The sequence below is a fragment of the Rhinatrema bivittatum genome, chromosome 17 (genome assembly GCF_901001135.1).
Source record: "Rhinatrema bivittatum chromosome 17, aRhiBiv1.1, whole genome shotgun sequence".
NCBI lineage: Eukaryota > Metazoa > Chordata > Amphibia > Gymnophiona > Rhinatrematidae > Rhinatrema > Rhinatrema bivittatum.
The window spans coordinates 19,347,587-19,367,686 of record NC_042631.1 but is presented as its reverse complement, the minus strand read 5'-3'; the positions used below and the strand labels follow the sequence as shown (position 1 = coordinate 19,367,686).

Genomic DNA, 20,100 nt, shown 5'->3' with positions numbered 1-20,100 from the left:
ACTCTCTTAACCACGGCTCATTTATTTTCATAAGTGCAGTTCAAACCAGGAAGCAAAAAGTAGGACTTAAAGGTCAGTTTTCCCAGCAGAGAAAGATGAATAGTGGGGTGCCCCAGAGATCTGTCCTGGGACCAATTTATTCATTAATCTAGGAAGGGGGGGGGGGGGGGTGTGTGACAAGTGAAGGGATCAAATTTTACAGGTGACACACAAATATTCAGGGTAATTTAAAATGTAAATGGTTTGTGTGGAACTACAGAAGGACCTTGCTAGATGGAGAACTGAGCATCTAAACAGACTAAATTTTAATGTGGACAAGTGCAAAGTGATGAACATAAGGAAAAGGCACCCTAATTTTAGATATGCAATGATGTGTTCCACATTAGGAACAGCTACCTGGGAAGAGGATCTCGGAGTCGTCATGAACAATCCGTTGAAATCCTCAGCTTGGTTGGGGTGTGGCAGCAGGCAAAAAGCCAACAGAATGCTAGGAATTGTTTGGAAAAGAATAGAGAATAAAATGGAGACCAGCATAATGCCTCTGCAGAGATCAATGGTGCAGCCATGCCTTGAATATTGTGTGCAATTCTGATTACCTCATCTCAAACAGGATTTCATGAACTTAGAAAAGACACAAAGAAGGGCAACAAAAATGCTTAAGGGACCAGAACAGCTCCCTTATGAAGAAAGGCTAAACAGGTTTGGTCTCTTCAGCTTGGACGATTGAGGGGTGGGGATATGACAGAGATCTGCAAAATAATGAGTGGGGTGGAACAGGTAAATGGGGAATGTCTAGTTATCCTTTTAGACAGCACTAAGACCAGGGGGCTAACCTGTAGCAGATTTGAAACAAATTGGAGGCAGTATCAACACACAATCAAGTTGTGAAACATGTTGCTGGAGACTGTGGCCAAGGCAACAAGGGTTTAAGAAAGGTTTGGACAAGTTCCTGGAAGAAAAGTCCATAAATAGTTATTAACTGCCACTTGTCACAGGGAATGAGAGCAAGAAATTGGATCTGCTTTTTGGGGACTGGCCCCTGTTGGAGATAGGATGCTGGGCTCAATGGCCCTTTGGTCTGACCATGCATGGCTCTTCTTCCGAAGTCTTGTGTGTGGTATCTCCTTCGTTACAGAGGCAATAGCTTTTGATTTAAAGAGGAGGGGGAGGATCTTTTTGAAAAGGGTGGATAGTGGCTGTATTTTACAGAAGTGAATGTAGCCATGTTTGGTATGGACTAGTGCTAAAGCGTTGTTTAACAGAAACTTAAAATGAAGACAGAGAAAAAAAGATATGGGCAGAAAGGTTTTGAAGCCATTTCTGTGTGTAAATAGCAATACACACACACGTAAATTGGCATGTCGGTGCCCAGCGGGGTCAATGTTCAGTCAGGTAACTTTCAAAGGAATTACGCCTGTAAATGTAACATACTGTCGTAGCAATTTTCAAAACTCATTTACCCACCCATTGCCAATTTAATGGCATCAATTATAGCAATTTTCCAAAGCCCACTTACACAGGTAAAGGTGCATTTTACACATGTAAAACTCAGTTTTAAACATGTAAATGCTCCGGAAAATCAGGTCCATCACGTGTACTTTTAACTGCATTTAGAGGAGTGTTTCCAGGGGCCTTGTTAGGTAGGGAAATAATGCATGTTGACAGCATATTCAAATCTGCGGGCACATTTTTTTTTTCCATGAAAAAATTGTACGTGCAGGAAAAGCACGTAAAAATGTCCACGAGATGTTCTGTACCGGTGACAAGAGTTCGGTTTAAAAGTATGTGCTTGTTTGAAAAACTTCTCTCCCCCCCTCCCCCCAATCCCTTTAAAGATGTATTCTTTGTTGCCCTTTCAGGGATAGACTTGGAGAACATAGTCTACTATAAAGACAGCACTCACTACTTTGTCATGACAGCAAAAAAGCAGAGCCTTCTGGACAAAGGAGTCATTATCAATGTAAGTGTAGCTTCAGGCAGAAGTCTTGTGAATAATCAAAAACAGCTACATAAATATTTATGCATTTTATGAAAAGTACTAATCAATCTTGATTTATGTATGGGTAGGAATTAACTTGCATCGGTTAATGGCACAGTGAGGTGCTACCTGGTGTCTTGTGAAGCCATGAGCGAGCTGCATGTGGGCCTTTAGATTCCAGTTTAAAGTTGCACACTAAGAATATTTGATCGGTTTTGTGTCGCGTCCGAATCATGCAGTAGTCTTGTCCGTCTGTCTCACTGTAAATGCTGTGCATCTCTGCAGGACTATATTGATACAGAGGTTCTTCTCTGTGGGGAGAACGTGAACCAGGAGAACCTGCAGTCTTATGCGAGAGAGGCCGCTGACTTTGCCACCAACTATCAGCTTCCCTCCTTGGATTTTGCAATCACTCACTACGGGCAGCCTGATGTGGCGATGTTTGATTTCACTTCTATGTATGCCTCTAAAAATGCAGCGCTGGTGCGGGAGAGACGTGGACATCATCTATTAGTTTGTCTTGTTGGGGATAGCTTACTTGAGGTATGTATATATATATATATATATATTTTTTTTTTTAAATGCTTTATAAGACAAAGATGTTGTTGCAGAATACCATAGAGAACATCTTTTCAAAAGTCATCTTTAGCATTGACTATTGTACGTCTTCACTTGTATTTTCTGTAAGCGTTTTAGTTTGAGGATTTGCATCTAAAAATTTTTTTGGGGTACCAGCAATTTCCTCCTATTCCTTTTGGGCTTACAAGCTCAGTTCGAATTAGCCTCTATTGGGCCATCAGTAGCCTTCATTTGCAGTTAGGAAGGGTTTTTACTTTATTTTATGTCACCCGCAACTCGGACATGGCAGCAAGAGCCCTCCACCGGTGTCCACAAACCCAGGCTTCCTACAGAACCTAGCTAAAGCCGACCCCCAAGTCCGGTCACTTGATGTCACCGCTGCACAACTGTGACTCCCTCCCCATAGGGGCTGTGTACCCCCCCACTGAGCCACCTGGCCAGTTCCTTGGGTAAAAAAAAAAAAATTCCTGTTCAGAAGGTCCAAACAGCCTTGGGTACCTGTCTGCAGGTGCGTGGCTAATGCTGTACTATTGCTAATTTGTCAGTGTGTTTTGTAGTTCATGACTGGGTTGCTGTAGTGTATTTCAAGTCAGTGTGACTGCAGCTTATTGCTTCCAGTTTATGGGTTTAGGGGCCAATATACCACAGGATGCTGGCAGTGCAGGGTGCCATTCAGTGACTGTTACTATCTTACTCTGACAGTGCATGTTGATTAAGGAACTTGTGGACTTTGAGACCACGAGCTTTAAGAGTGTGCGTGGTGGGGAGGAGGGGGAAGGTATGTGTAAGGCAACTCCAGTCCTCTGAGCCGCAAAAATATCCAGTTTTCCATATATCAACAGTGGGGGGTGTAGATGGAGGGGCCATTTTCAAGTTAGCCAATGGCTAGCATGAGTGTGTTATGCTAACTTTCAAAGAAAAAACATCTGGGTGAAGGGTATGATTTATTTATTTATTTATACAGTTTTCTATACCGTTGCGCAGAAAAATTCCATCTCAACGGTTTACAAAGGCTGTGCCTCATATCCCACATTAGTGCCGCGAAACACGTACATAAATTACCCCAGTTTTTAAAGCAGAGTTACTCACAAGGGTCCCCTTTAGAAAAATTATCCCACCAAATTGTTCCCCATCTCCCCCCGACAAATTACATCTGCTATTTGGTGCTGAAACATTTTTCTGAAAATTTAGGTTCACGTGGTTGACGTTTACATAGTGTGCCCCACCGTAGCTGTATTGCCAGGAACATCTCCACTCAGTCCGGGTAAACATGGGCGAACTTTGATATTTGCCCATAATGCCCGTAATCAGGCTGGAAATTTTGGCAAAGGCCATTTCTGCATGCAAAGCACTGTTGTTTTGTTTTTATGAGCAGAAGTCCCTTTTGAAAATTACCCCCTCGAATGCTTGTCAGAAATGTTTGCTTCCAATTGGCTGAAGTACCCATTTAATTTGTATCTGTTGGCTAATCCTAAAAATCGAACCTGTCTCTCGGTCTCTCGGACTGGAGTTGCCCTGACCTATCTTAACTCTCGACCTGTTGGAGCTGCTGCTATGTTAAAATGAAGTGTGTGCTGATGTCTAAATGTGTACATATTTATTTAAGCCATTCTGGCCCATGGGGACAGGCTGTGCAAGAGGCTTCCTCGCAGCATTTGATTCGGCATGGATGGTGAAGAGCTGGGCTCAGGAGACACCACCGCTGGAAATTCTGGCAGAACGGTGAGTGTCGTCTTTTTTTTTTTTTAATTATTATTATAAACCCACTCTGATTAATCTAAAATATATCCCCCCTCATTTCAAGCACCATTCTCAGAAATTCAATATGAAAATTTTTGTATTTGGAGAAAATTTTTTGTTTTAGGTTGACTTAACTATTCATAATTAATAACAATCTGTCTTCAAAAAAACTTTTCAGATTTTGATATTTTTAAATATTAATAATGGAAATAAACATGGAACTTGACTCCTCCAAACCTCTAGCCCTTGACCACCCCTCCCCCTTTTAGCATCAACCCCATCTCCACTAATCAGTTGCCCTGTACAGACAGTACCACCCCTTAAAACACTGCTTTGGTTTGATCACCTACTATTTGATTGAAAAACTGCTTGTTCGTTCGTCCGTTGTTTGTGGATCACCTTCCAAGTCGTTCACCTAGTCAGTATTTTACTTTGCTAGTTTTCTTCTCTACAGTAGCGCTATGTTAAGCTATTTCCATTTCTTACAGTTCTCCTGAATTCATCACCTTGTTTTATGTAACTTTTTCTCATATATGTTGGTGTCCCTTGTTTTGCTGTAAACCGGTATGGATAAGATATTTATCTTGAGTATCGGTATATTAACAAATTCTAAATAAAATAAATAAATATATACTTTTAAAATAGTGTCCTCCTTAAGTAGTCACTGGGGGCCTGTCGTCCTTCCCCAGTCTTGTAGAGTCAATGCATATTATTTGTACACCATCAGGATTTCCTGCTGATGAGGCCATGACGGCAACTCTATGAGGCCAAAGAGGCGAGAGCAAGCAGTGATGCCACCAAGCCACCTGAGGGCGGCCTCTGACTGCCTGCTTAACTACCCTTGGTGCTGCTTCATAGTTTCAACCACACAAGGCCCACAGGTTCCATGAAACTATGGGGAGGACCCCATGTGGTTTGAAACCAGGAGGCAACAGCAGTTAGGTGGTTCAAGCCCCCTGCACAGGTTGGCAGGATACTAAGAAGGACCTTCCGGCAGCAGATCCTAAGCGAGAAAATGAGCCAGTACATTTATTACGATTAGTATCCTGCTTAATTCCATGCATCCTAAATATTAGAACAAGGCTGCTGGTCTCCTTTAAAATCGGTGTGTTTTAAAGCAACACTAATGCCAAAACGGTATTTATTTTAACACTTATTCACAGAACCTGTTTGTAGAGTAATTAGAATCTGTACAATCTTTGACTATGTAGTCACCCGCCCTCCATCTATTTATCTTACAAAAATCATTTATAAATGTGGTGAAAAGTTTTTTCACGGCATTGGTTAGGTGATGTAATGGACTTGGAGCTATGTAGCAGTGAAAGTAGATAGGAGTTGAGTTCAGAACACAGCAGTGCTGACCAGAAAGCCTCACACCCTAAGTGTTCCTCTTTCGATCGTTACTTGGGTTAATCATAAACCCAAGAAGGTAGAAGATCAGATTCTCTTAGGAATCCAAAAAGAGAGAGGGAAGGTTCTGTGCATAGCTCAGAAGAGGTATACGACTGGAAATGGAACATAGGAGCAGAGGTTTCAGAAGTCATGGATCAGCCCGAGTCAGTGGTAAAGGCAGACATTCCTCCCTGGATTTTCAGACTGATGTGTAAAACCAGATGATCTCACGTACTATGACATCATCCCTTGCCTTCTTGGGAGGCTGCAGACGGAATGTCTGTCTCCCTAGGTTCAGGTCACAGCTTTCTCAGCACACGGTTTGGATGTAGACGCTGGCCCATGTGTGCGGTGCCATGGACATGTTATCTAAATAAACAGTGGAATTTTTGCTGGGGGGGGGGAAAAAACCCTTTTATTTCTTTGCATCTTTCCTTCTATCAGAGAGAGCCTTTATCGATTGCTGCCCCAGACGACTCCTGAGAACATCAACAAGAATTTTGACCAGTATACCATTGACCCAGGGACACGGTATCCGAACCTGAACTCGAACTGTGTTAGACCTCACCAGGTCAGTTTAACATGACTCTTTCCTGTTCAAATGAGTTGAGCTGGGAATGTAGCCATCTTTTGTGTGTGTAAAGTGTTTGCCATAGAAACTGGGGGCCAGATGTACTTCGAGCAGCAAAACTACTTAGGGGACTAATGCTGCTATCCAGCCTAAGAGAATATTTAAGACATTGATTTGGTATTGGTTTCTTTAAATGCCATTTTACTGCATTCTTATCCCTTTTAAAGATGCAACCATGACTCTCAAAATGCAGTGAGATGGCATTTAAGGGAATCGGTACTGGACCTGTGTAGTTGGTTGACACCCTTCGCCCACTCCCACCGCACTCCAGTTTGGGCCAACAGCATAGTGAACACATTTTAAGCAATTTGCAGTGGCCTGTGCTGTGGGATGGGGGCAGAAGTGTTTTAAGAGAAGGAGACAGCCGTTTCCCTTGTCCTGTCTGGGTACACGCCTAGATTAGGAGAGCAAGCAAACTTGTATCAACACGTGCTGCCAGTTAGGGAGGAAAGCTGAAGTATGTACCGGGGACTCAAGTTTATGACGGCTTTAAGAAATGGCACAATGCCTCTAAAAATTAAACCTTTGGCAGGAACTTATGCCCTGGAGAGCAGAGGGCAGAATTTGGCTGCACTCCTGCCAGTGAGTGTTTCTGCTGCAGTAGAAAAATAAGCAGAGCCCTTTATAGATGTAATAGGTTTGGGGTTTTTGTTTATTTCAAAACCAAAAACTAACCCTCTCTCCAACCCCATCAGTTTTGGATGGGATTTGGATTTAATCCAGACTGGTGTGCCTGTCCCTCACTATAAAAGCATCTAAAACAGAATGAAACCATCAGTTAACCTGCTGGAGAAATAGGATCTATGGAATCTGCATGCATGTCTGCTCCGTGAATTCTAGGGTTGTGCTTCCTTTATGTGCTTCTTGAGCTCTGTACTTGAATTATTACTGCTCGGTGACTGTGAAATGTTGTCGTTTATGGTGTTACAAGGCCCTTTGCGGAGAACTGGTTGGTGTCACAAGCAGGGATAGCGCAGACTAGCTTTCACATGTATGTTTGCATGCCCAAGAAAATGAAAAAGGAGAACCCAAGATCTAAATCTTACAAGCTGAATGTTGCCCGTGTAGAGATCCTTTCAAAGTCATTGAAAAATCTATACCCGAGTGGGCTCACAACACGAGTTTCCTGGTTTCATGTGATTTAATTTGCAAATAGGTTACAGCAATGCCCACTGCAAAGAAAGTCTAATTATGCCAGTATCTGCCTTGAACTTTTTTAGGTGAGGCATTTGTACCTTACAAATGAGCTACAGCATTGCCCATTGGAAAGAGTGAGTTCCATTAGAAGATCTGTCGGACTGTCCAGACACGGTATGTGGTTACATCACCTATGATGTGCTTTTTCCAAAGTTTTGTTAAGAGCATTCTCACCATCCTTTTTTTTTTTTTTTTTTTAAATTGACTGAGCTTTTTGTTTTCCTGCTGCTGTTGCAGAATCTGATATTAGGCCCAATAAACTTTTGACTTGGTGTCAGAAACAGACGGAAGGCTACAGAAACGTTAATGTCATCAACTTGACGTCCTCTTGGAAGAGTGGCTTTGCCTTATGTGCAATCATACATCGCTTCAGACCTGACGACATGTAAGATACCTGCGCAGCCTTTGCTAATTGCAAGAAATAATGGCTTGTGAAAGTACAGGAAGGAAGAAAGTAATGTGACTAGATTAGATGACTTGGACCTTTTCTTCTCCTTTCTGAAAGCATGTTGGTGGCAGTACTTGCCACTGTTCCTTCTTGAATGTATCCTTGTCTGGTGGTGGTTAAAAATCTTAGGTTAGAAACCTCATGAGGGTCACAGCTGTAAGAAAATTGTATGGCAGGATTGCAGCTATTTATAATAGTTACCCTTCCTCTTTGATGGGTAGAAAACTAGAAAATTAGATCCCCCAAAGATGGTTTGTTTTTTTTTTATTTATTTTTACTAGTACAATGCGGATGTAGCAAAACTCTTAAATATATAAAATAATAATCTTGCAGTCACAATGCTTTAATGCACTATTTGGCGTAATACGTCTGAGGGGATTTTTTAAATGTTTTGTTTTTGTCTGTCACTTTTGCTCTGAAAAATGTTCTGCCAATTCTTAGACAAACAATGTTATATGTGTAAGTAGCATCTACTTGCATATTTCGTATTTTATAAAAGTCTCTAAAATACGCATGTATTTTCGTTTTCACCTGTACATATACGTGCATAAAAAAGGGATGGTCTGGGGTGAGGCAAACATTCATATGCGTAAGTTGCTATTTTAAAAAGCACAGTGCATGTAGATTTGCTACTTGCATAATTATATATCTGCTATCAGACGTAACTGATAATAAACATGTCTATTGTGTAGTACTGACTGGGTGGGAGCTCTGCGTAAACTGAGGGCTGTTCCAGATGAAGAACCAGGAGGGGTCTCATTGACCTGGAGAAGGACTGGGCAAACTGGTGCACTAATTTTGTAAAACTTGTAATTTCCCTGTTGTGCACCTGTTTTAAAATATACCAACTTAACACGCATAAATCCCAGTTTAGGCGAGTAAGTCCTCCTTTATCTTCACGCATAAAATGTATGCATGTATATTTTTAAAACAGGTAGGAAGCGTACACGCGTTCAGTGCATTGAATTGTATTTGCGTGTAAACCTGCATGCGAGCATATGTTGCGGGGTAGAGATGTATTTTATAAAGCGCACGTATAAAAATAATAGCGTGGATCTTGTGGCCATAGGCGCACGTACGAGTACTTGCTGCTGCACGCATTTGTTTGAAAGTTTTATGCTCAGTACTTTGATTGTTACACTGACACATTTTCAACTTGAGAAATTCCGGTTTGCCTGCTGATGCCGCTAAAACGCTCGTGTCATTTCTCAGTGACTTTGAGGCTTTGAATGAAGAAGATCCTGTCGGGAACAACCAGCTGGCATTTGATATCGCAGAGAGAGAACTTGGAATACCTCCGATCACCACAGGGAAAGAGATGGCAGGTGCTGAAGGGCCAGATAAGCTCAGCATGGTCATGTATCTCTCGAAGTTTTACGAGTTATTTAGAGGCGCACCTCTGAGAGCGGTTGGTAAGCAAATCTTTGTTCTTTTAAAACCATATACATATATATATATATTTTTTTTTCTCTTTCCCCCATCGTGGCTAACTAACCCATGGCCTGAAACATCTCCAGAGTTAATTCTCATAGCTTCAACTCTGCAAAGTTTAATACCGCTTTGTCTGACCCTTGTCTTTTTTCGCCTTTCTATTCCGCGCACTTGAGAAGGAAGGAGCACTTGATTTAGAATTCAGATGCTTAATATATATATATGGCGAAAAAAGGCAAGGGTCAGACAGAGCGGTGTGTGTATATGTATATATATATATATATTTTTTTTTTTTTCATTCGCACTGGATTCAGCTGTTGACAATTCAGACTCCTGTCCCCTCAGTGCTTTTTCTCATTTTATACGTGTGATAAATGGGCTTCAGTGAAGAGAGCGATCACACGTTCATAAGTGCCACCTTCTGTATGTTCATCCTTCTGTCCACCTATGGTTTGTTTGTTTTTTTTAATAAATTAATTTATTTAAGCAGCTTGCTTGACCCAGTCCCCTTAGTGTCAAGTCAGTTGCATTTCAAAGTTTTTCTCTTCCATCTCTTGGTTTTCTTTTGGCGGTGATATTTTAGTGAATCCCTTTCATACAAGGAGACTGTGATTACAGTACTGTAGTTAAAATACAAATTTGGCTGCTGAGCACCTCCACACGTAACACTCCCAGATCCGCTTATAACTTCTTGGGACCTGCTTGGCAGGTGGGCAAGCAGTATCATGCCTTTCCCCTGCCAACCGGGCCCGGCCCTTAGAAATCAGACCCCCAGGTTTCAGGGGAGTGCAGCAGATTGTACATTTCATTTGAAAGCAGTGAAATGAAGAGAATGTCTACTGCCACGGGGAGAGATGGGGGGAAGGAAGAAGGTGTCTGTATCCGAGCACCCGGTAATAAGAGAAGTTGTGATTGCCGTCATGGGTGATGAAGAGTGATGCTGTGGGCAGCTGGTTCGTCGAGTTAACCAGAATTTGAGATGGCACCTGCTGGCCTGAGGAGCTCTTAATCTCCATGAAACTGTTTTTTAAAAATAAATGCAAAATATTATGTAGGAGAGCAGCGCTTCAGAAGCTCTCGAGCTCACACATCTGGCGTGTAAACGGTTAATGTTCTGATACGCTTGAGTAATCGGTTCAGATGTCCCTTTTTTTCTCCTGATCATTTCATGTTTTTTACAGATCCTGCAAGCAAAGAGAACGGAGAAAATGGAAATGCTTATCCTGCAAAATCAACCACTTTAAACAATTTCATCAATTTAACAGCGCCAAGAAAGCGCGTGACAAAAGTAAGGATATGCTGTTCCGTTTGCACGTCCCCCTTTATCTTCAGGGGCGAGAGGGGGCAAGACATGGCACAGAGCATAGCTCTCCCATGGTGCTTTTCGCTGTTTCTTTCTGTAGTAAGGAATACAATCTATTAATAATCTTACAATTGCCCTTTGACTTGTAGAAGGTTTGGGTTTTCCTCCTTTACAGAACTTTGCTTAGCATTGCCTTTCACTACAGTTGTGAAGAATTCTTAGTACATCAACACACAGCGATGGTGCAGACTGAATGATTTGCTTCTATTTTTTCACAAAGCCAGAAATATAGACAGTAGAGCAGGTGTCTAATCTAGATATGTGGAGAGTGAGAATAATTCTGAACAAACTATGTCCTATTGTATATTGTGAAGTCATCGAATTTGCAGATGATACTAAATTATTCTGAGGAGTTAAATCACAAGCAGACCCTGTTCCCTCTAAGCTACGGCATGCATAACTTTTTTCCTGCAGCCACACAGCTTTATCTCGCCCATGATGGAGCCCATCCCCCTGCTACCCAAAGAGACCAGGAGGCTGATTCTATGACCGTGTGTGTCTGACTTTGTGTACATGTGTGAGATTCTGTGTGCCTGTGTGTGTGTGTGTGTGTGTGTGTGTATGCATGCCTGAGAGAATTTGTGTGTTATATACAGGCATGTGTGTGTGAGGGAGAGATCCTGTATATATAAGAGAGGGGGAGTATGTGTGAGCATAGGCATGAATATGAGAGGGGGAGTGAGAGAGAGTGTATGTTTGAGAGTGCAAGAGAAGATAAAGTTTGTGGGCTCTATCTCCCCCAATCCACAACAATATCAGGGTGACTGGAAATCAAAAGGCATTGAGAGCAGGAGATTTTTTTTTTAATCCTTATTAGTTGTAATTCGATGTTTCTGCTGTTTTGAAATATTTTATTGATTTGGGGAAAATATTAGAATTTTTTTAATTATTGGATATTTTATTCTTCAAATGGTTTGAAAGATTTTATTGGTGTTAGGGAAATATTAGAACAAATTTTATGCAAGGGTTTTTTTTTTTGTTTGTTTTTTAAATGGGTATTCATCAGCTGTTTTGACACATTTTTTTTCTTTTTATTAGTATGGTTTTAATATTATGAATGATGTTTTATTGCTTGACGTTTTTCAAGGAATGATGTTTGTTTTTCCATTGTTGCACTCTATAATACAGTCAGGCTTGTGGCTTCCAGTAGAGTTTTTATCAGCACATTCTATTTATACTTTATAATCCTTCTATTTTATATTTGGTGAGGGGTCTGCCTGTATTTTAAAGGTCCGGTTCTTATGCAACTTTAATTCTTGCTGTGAAAACGATGGTACTTATCACTGGCTTTTACGGCATTATGGTCATCTTTCTCATTTCTATTATAAATGTTTGCTCTTTATTAATTTTACTTGCATGCAGAAAGCAGTTTTAACTGTTTTATTGCAGAAATTTTTTTTTATTCACATAGTTATTGTTATAACTGCTTTTAGTAGATTAGGTGATTATTTTAAGGGATGGACTTCGCCAGTGTTCCCTTTAAGGATTGAGTTGCTGTGAGCATAAAATTGATAGGTTTTTTGCATCAAAGAAAATAGTGCTCACAGGGTAATGTAACCAAATCTTTTTGCACACAGCAACCCAGTACTTAGAGGGAACATTGCAAACGGATTGTGAAAAACTGCAGGAGGATCTTGCAAGATTACAAGACTGGGCATTTTAAATGGTAGAAGAAATTTAATGTGGATAAATGCAAAGTGATGCATATAGGGAAAAATAACCCACACTGTAGTTAACACAACGTTAGGTTCCATATTAGGCGTTACCCTCTAGGTCAGAAAAAGGACCTGGTCATTATTGCAGTCAAAAAAGAAAACAATGTTAGGAATTATTAGGAAAGGAATAGTGAATAAAATGGAGAATATCCTAATACCCCTGTATTGCTCCATGATGTGAGGCCATACTTAAGGAGTACTATGTGCATTTCTGGTCACCACATCTCAAAAGAGAAATTGTTGTATTGGAAAAGATATAGAGAAGGGAAACCAAAATGAAAAAGGAATGGAATGGCTCCCCTAAGAGGAAAGGCTAAAGAGATTGGATCTGTTTAGCTTGGAGCTAATGGAAATATGTATAAAATCATGAGTGTAATAGAAAAGGTAAATATAAATTAGTTATTTGCTCTTTCAAAAAATACAAAGACTAGGGAGCACTCCATGAAGTTAGTAAGTAGCACATTCAAAACAAAACTCAATCACTTGCCTAATAATAGAAAATATTGTCTCGTCTAGCCCACCCACCCCCCTTCCTCTCTCTTCTCGCACACTAAGCAGGCAACCTTATAGGTGCTTGAAGCATTAGTTCATTAGTCTAGCAATCCAATCAAGGGTTTTCAAGAATTCCAGTATTCCTTGTGACTTTTTTTTTTTTTAATATAAACTAATTGATCAGGAAAGACAAATGCATTGTTTGTTTTTAACTGGGTCCTGAGTACACAGCAGTATAAAGATAACTTGAGCCTCATGTTCCAGGATTTCTCACGAATCATAGTCTGGCACTGTAACCACTTGAATACACCACCTCCTGACAATGGCTGCCGCTCTTTGGCTGTAAGGTCAGAGCCTGGACTTAGAGGCGGGCAGGCTACGGTCCACCAGCTGCATCCGATCCCGGTGAATCCACATCCCCACCCGCAGTGCTGAGTTAGGTCTGGGAAGCACTGGGCAAGTAGGAGGGTGTGGCCATGGTGGTGAATCTGGTCCTGGTAGTTATCGGGCATTGCTCCGAGACGCCTTTGCTTTTCTCTCTTCATGGCTACTCACCTATACCCCAATCTGGCCCCGGGCCAGAAGGTTTGCCAACACCTAATCTTAGTCTGTATATCTGCACAGTCCTTTCTGGTATCCCTTGTTAGTTCTCAATTCCTATATAAACGGTTTCCTGAGAAAGCACAGTTATACCATGCATTCTTCCTCTGCTAAATGTGTTTCCTATGGCCTGTGACTGATGCATGGTGCATAGGGAGGAAGGGAGCAGCTGTGGCAGAAGCTGACAGAGCAGCTTGGGAGCATTTGAAACCAGCAAATTGCTGCAGTGTGGCACTCCCAGTTAATTGTTATATAAAAGTCTGTGCTGACTTGTTTTGACAGAAGACATTGAGATAATCATATGGTTAGTTACCCTTGTTATGCATTTTAACAACCATTTCTGATATTATTAATGTCAGTCTTATTAGCAGAGCAGCCGGGAAACTGAGAATGGGGTTTTTTTGTTTTGTTTTGTTTTAAACCACTGGTAGTAAATATGAATATTCAGGCCCATTTATTGCAGAATTTCTTTGGTCTTGCTAGGCTAGATTCACTCTGCTCTGTCTCTTCAGTTGGTCCTCATTATTTACCCAGTATCAGACAACAAACAGCTGGGACTGTGATCAGACACCATGCTACAATGCCACCAAAGAAATCTGTGCAGCAAAACAGTAATCGTATAGACAAACGGCATGCAACACATTTACAAAATGCAAGAAAGTATAGAGAAACCCGAAAACTTTGGAATTGCAAGTTTTTCAAGCTCAGTTTTCCCCCAGTGTTCCTTGCTCTCTCCATCCCCGTAAGTGGGAAAACAATTCCTCCCCTATGTCCACTGGCCCACTGCTATGCCTAAATCTCCTGTAACATAGCATTTCCTCAGAGGAAGAACCCGGATTCCTCAGGAGGTTGTGACCTGGGGGGAGTCGGAAGGGGGTCAATCATCTTACATCGGAGGAGCTTTCGTTCCCTGTTTCTAAATGTGAAAATTCCCAAATTAAAATTAATGGAGACAAATTTCACTTCGAGGTCTTTCTGGAAAGAGGCATCACCGGGAGCATAACTCAAATATAATTTTTAAAGGGCCCTTAAATATTTGCTTTTGTTGAATGAGGCCACGAGACCAGACAGTTTTATATTCTGTGGTGCTTTGCAGCCCGTGACGCCTTTCATTGAAACCAACCAACAAAAACAATGTTTTATATGAGCTTTCCGTACTAAGTTGATCCCATCTTCAGATGTTTTTCACACCCACATCTCTAAACAGGGAACCAATGTGATCCCAAAATCTCCTCTGTAGCAGTTACTCACTCTCTCTCTCTCTCTTTCTCTCTCTCTGTTGGTCCAGAAGAAAAATATAACAACCTACACAGAACCCAGTTCTTCAGGACCATTATGGCAGCACACGCCCCTTCAGGCCTGAATTCAGATAGTGGCAGTGTAGGCAACTGCCTCTGATGCCCAATTTTTATAGGTGTGTCAGAGCGTCTCTGCTGCCGCCATGCCCTCATCCACTGCGTTTCCATCCATTGCTGGGCTTCCTGCAGCCCTCGCACTCTGACGGGCTCTGCTGCGCACTGCCCCCTCCTCTCGCACGTGTTTCCTCCTTACCTTGGAAGCCCATGCGAGGGGCGGGGAGCTGCCAGAGCTGCAGGAAGCTCCTCCCGGCGTTTTCTTTTCTTTTTTTTTTTTTTTCATGTGGAGTCTGCCTGGAGGGCTTCCAGGCAATCTGTTGCTTTGTGGTCTAGACTCGTATGATAAACACGAGCCTTTTTCTAACTCTTAAGACGTTGCACTGTGTGCACAACAGCCCAGTGTACTGGTTGGAAACTTTCTACGGAGTTTTCTCAAGGTCATGGAAAATGTGCAAACACCCAAGTTCAGAAACTCTCGCAACATCCATAATGTTGGATATCCAAGAAAGCTGTTGCCTGTAACCGATAGGTGAAATATTAATCTTTGTCAGGTGCCATTTAATGTTTATTGAGCTGTATGACTTACAGGACCATAAGACACACCATGGATTTGGAGGTCTTATAGACTGACTGATACGGTACTGCTAATCGATTCTCCCAGCTGCCCAGGGCTTCTCCTACAGTCTCCACAGCTGATGGGATGGGCTATATCAGCTGCCTCAGGTCATACTATTGGACCATAAACTTCAGGGCCAATAAGTGCAACTTATGGTCTGAATATAATAATCATTTATTGTGCATCACGGAGCAGGGACAAAATATAATTTTTTCTTAAATTCATCTTTCAATAGACAAACCATTTCAAGTTCACAGTACAGAGAACTAGAAATGTAATACTGTTTTATTGGAATTTATTATTATTGCATTCACACACTTCAGGATTATTTTTACTAAGAAGAATGAAATGCTAGTTATTGGAATGATGTCACTGAGTAAGTGAAATCTTCCCGGGCTAGTGACACCTTACCCACTAACAGATTAATTGAGGCATAATCTTTCAAAGACAGTCCACTTCATCAGATGCAGATCTGGTTCTCGAAAGCTTGTGCCTCAATTACTATGTTACTCCATAAGATGTCACCAGCATCTATAAACCTGCCCTATTTAAAGGGAAAAAAGGATGAAACACGGAATATGACGTGTGTTGCAAATTTTGCATTTTGCATAGAATTAAGGGCCTGATCTATTAAGCTTTTTATCCCATGGACACAGAATGAGGAAAAGCCTTAGTAGATCAGACCCTAAGTTTTCCTATCTTACAGAATGTGCCTGGTATGACTGAAGAAGAGGGTAAATGGCTCCCTCCGAATAAAAAAAAAATAAATCAACAGGCTAATATAAATAATCAGATGGCTACGCTGTACATTTTTTTTTTTGTTTGTTTTGTTTTTTATATGTGTATATTCCTTTCCGGAATTGCAGTAACACTTCGACACAGGACAAAGAACAAAATAGCACAATATAAAGTCCACCGCCAACCTAATACCCTCAGGACCATCAGGACCTTATTGATTGTTTAAAGTAACCCTACACGTTCTCTGTTCAATACTATGTTTATTGTTTAATATAACGACCTTATTGATTGTTTAAGGTAACGATACACGTTCTCTGTTCAATACTATGTTTATTGTTTAATGTAACGCCCCCCCCCCCCCGGCGATAGTTGTTATATGGAAACCGACTTGATTTGACATATATATATCAAGAAAGTCGGTATATAAAAACCCTAAATAAATAAATAAAGAGAGAGAGAGAGAGAGAGAAACCTTAAGGGTGTGATTTACTAAGGTTTTTCTTCTGTGTCTATGGGGGAGAGAGAGAGAGCTTAGTGAATCAGGACCTTAAAACAGAAATTGATTTACTGACCTGCTCATTGTTTTCCCGGGATAGGTTGAAAGAAGAGCGGAAGAAAGCGACATGCACAAGAGAAGGCGGAAGGGTCTGCGGAATTTTGAAGAGGTTGGTATCCTAACGGGCGGGGCAGATACGGTGCTCACCTGGTAGAAGAGGGGTGCCTGGGGGTGGGGGTGGGCGTTTATATGCCGCAGGCATGAGGTCTGTTTTTCTTTCCTTTCCTGTTGCCTGTCTAGGTAGCATCTGACATTTAATACCAGCCGTACGGAAACAGGAGTGGATTTTATTTATCTTTTTTTTTTTAACGTCTCCTTTTGATTGTGAGTGTGGTGCAAATACTAAGCTGAGAGCTAGCAAAGCTCCAGAGCTGGTGAGAAGAGAAAGGGTGTCTGTCCCCTGACTTTTGGAAGGTGTTCTTTTCCATAAAGCTCCTAAATCCGTGACAATCGCCTGTCTTTTGTCCACAAACGCTTTCTAGTATTTTGTGGTTATTAAAGACCCTTAGTAATGCTTTTCATGCATTAGGAATTTTATTTTTTTTTATATATTTGTGCTGTTCCTACAGAGTGAAACCTTGAATTAAACCAGCACCACAGTCCTTTACTCAATGCCAGGCAAAACCTTTGTACAATTTTTCCATCTATGAACCACAAATCATTTTACAATTCTGTATATTCATAGCATGAGGTTAAGACTCAAAAAATGGAGATTGCACTAATAACAATAAACCTGGAACAGACCATGTGAAGTAAATTTAAAGTTTGCTCGCGTATTTCCTGAAGTTTTTAAATATTTCTTTGAATATATTCGTACAGCAGAATGGAGTTTCCGCTGTGCGAGGAAGCCCTTGCTTAAAGCTGGAGCAAGTGCGTCCTTTCTGAAGGGGATGGGGCTCTGGGCTGGATTCTTCAGCCACCTGACTCCTGCTGGCGGCGGGGACAGATCATCCCTTAAAATCACGTCAGCGACTAAATGCTTTCCAGCGAGCAGACAAACGCGAATGTGTCACGGTGGAACTGTGCTTGGGAAATGGAGCTTATGCTTAAGCATTCCTCCGTGGTACTGCTGGAGCGGCATGCGGTGCCGTACAGATACGGATAAGAGGCAGTCCCTGCTCCGTGCAGCTCACAGTCTAGTCGAAGCACGCAGATAAGGCAAATAGGAAATTTACTTATGACGTTTGTGAAAACCGCAGCCTCGATTTTTTTATTTTTTTTTAAATGATTTAAGAGCCATGTAGAAGATGCAAAGTTTACTTCTGCTGTGTGAACAATTCTTTATGATGAGGAATCCTGCAGTGCTTTATCTGGAAAACTTTCTCGACCTGAAGCTTCCTCTCTTCAAAGCTGATAGAATGCATGCTATGTATTTTCTATGTGACAGTTGTTCCTCATCACATTTTATGCTAACTTGGGGTAGATATTGGGCAGCTGTGTGCCTAGCCTAGTTAAGCTGAATAAACATATCTGGTTAACTTAGCCCATATGTTCAGCGGTGCGTCCCTACCCCTGAATATATACAGCTATCCTAAATGTATCCCACCAGTTTATCCAGCAAACTTTAGGACAGCCTTATGGACTGACCAGACTTAGCTGAATAAGTTATCCGGCTAACTCTGAATATCTGAGTTAACCGGATAAGATCTTGCTACGTTGGCTCCTCCCTGGGATGCCCTTGCCCCTGCCCTACACTGAACTGGTTAACTAGTTATTCAGCTAAGTGGCAGCCATTCAGCCACTGCTACTTCTCCGGCTAAGTAGCCTCATTTTCTATTTATTTTTTGACCCAGCAGTTTGCTCCTCTTCTTCCTTTGGACTTCCAGCTCAGTCAGAACCAGGGCTGCATTCCTGGCACCATGATCCTTCCCTTCACAATTATTTTTTTCCCCTTTTTTTTTTTTTTTTTAAATCTCCCAACAAGCCTAGTCTGCTCATTACAGTAGTAGTTCTTTGGCTGGGGGGGCGGTGCGGTGCGTCAGAGCTCCTTTTGGAATCCTGCAATCACGGTCTCTGAATCCAGCCACTAGGTGTCGCCCTTCAACACAAGGCTCTTGCTCCAACCCCTGGAGGTTGTGAGTGCTTCCTGTGCAACATACTCAACCCCAGCCGACCCAGAGAGATTCTGGGGGTCGAACCAGGCTTTCTGCATGGTACAGCACTGCCACTGAGCCGCTTTGTTTTTACTTAAACTGAATTGCAGAATTGGACCAGAAAAATATCTCTTGCCTGATTAATCCTGCCCACGTTGTGAAACCTCGTTAGGACCTTTCTTTCCTGTACATGTCCCTTTCCCTTCCTGATTGCTCTCTGACGGTTCTTGCCTTGGAGGAGCTGGCTAGACAATGTTGGCTTAGATTTTTTGCTTTCACTTCCCTTTGGGGGAGTGGTTCTGCCCGTGGATCGCTTTTGATAAAGTCTGTGTGATTTATTGAAGTACTTTTATTTATACCAGACAGTTGGCAGCTTTGCAGAATCTGGTTTTCTTTTTTTTTTGTTTTGTTTGTTTGTTTTGTTTTTTTAATGTTATGTGTTTTGTTTGCAGCCTTCCAGTTTTTCCAGTCAGAGTGCAAGCTCAGGAAGTGAACACGGAGACTCCAAAGAGAGCCAAAATCAAAATAAAGTCAAGTCCATGGCAACGCAGCTGCTGGCAAAATTTGAGGAAAATGCACCAAACGCTTCTCTGCGGAGACAGGTTAGAAACACAAGAGGGAGATTTTGTTTTTTGGAACCCACAGTCCCCATTCCAGTTGTTTGGCAAGTCACATAAGGGATCAGCCAGCTGCAGGCCAAGAGCCTGTGGTTAAAGGATTGGGCAAAAGTCCCATAACGCTGTTTGTGTGGGATTTTATTTTCATAATTTATTTTACGCGTTTTGTAGCCCAGTGGGCGTTTTAAGGCAGCTTGTAAAGTTACAGAAATAACTGGGTTGGTAGCCGGTTTTTCTATGTTGAGTTATAGTTTCAGTAGGCGGTTTTATATTTTTCAAGCAAAAAAAAAGCAGTTGTTCTTATCTAAAGTTATATATTCAATGACTCCAAAATTGTGCCTTTATTTTCTTACGTATCTCAAGGAAAGGAAAAATAAAATCCATGCTATCTGCATACATTCTATCAACTCTAGGTTGATACTGGAAATTAGAATAAAAGAATAGAATAAGTAAGGGGACCCGGCATCTGTTGGCCACTCTACCACATAGTCGTGGTTATTAGGGGTGACACTTTGACGCTCCAAAGCCCTTCTCAGCCTTACACACAGAAAAAAATAGT

At 41.6% G+C, this 20,100-nt stretch overlaps 1 protein-coding gene across 14 annotated transcripts in view; it reads left to right on the top strand.

The window, feature by feature from the left end:
* Positions 1 to 20,100, top strand: part of MICAL2 (microtubule associated monooxygenase, calponin and LIM domain containing 2) — a 187,095-nt gene that overhangs the window by 74,708 nt on the left and 92,287 nt on the right. For all 14 annotated transcript variants that reach the window (XR_003853270.1, XR_003853271.1, XR_003853272.1 and 11 more), the window contains exons 7-16: positions 1,860 to 1,960; positions 2,264 to 2,521; positions 4,164 to 4,279; positions 6,134 to 6,260; positions 7,541 to 7,631; positions 7,755 to 7,902; positions 9,178 to 9,377; positions 10,578 to 10,684; positions 16,872 to 16,940; positions 19,377 to 19,526. Coding sequence is in view for 11 of the 14 variants with exons in the window: in XM_029582916.1 (XP_029438776.1) it covers positions 1,860 to 1,960; positions 2,264 to 2,521; positions 4,164 to 4,279; positions 6,134 to 6,260; positions 7,541 to 7,631; positions 7,755 to 7,902; positions 9,178 to 9,377; positions 10,578 to 10,684; positions 16,872 to 16,940; positions 19,377 to 19,526 (1,367 nt within the window). In the remaining 3 variants the exon portion in view is untranslated. The remainder of the gene's footprint in view (positions 1 to 1,859; positions 1,961 to 2,263; positions 2,522 to 4,163; positions 4,280 to 6,133; positions 6,261 to 7,540; positions 7,632 to 7,754; positions 7,903 to 9,177; positions 9,378 to 10,577; positions 10,685 to 16,871; positions 16,941 to 19,376; positions 19,527 to 20,100) is intronic.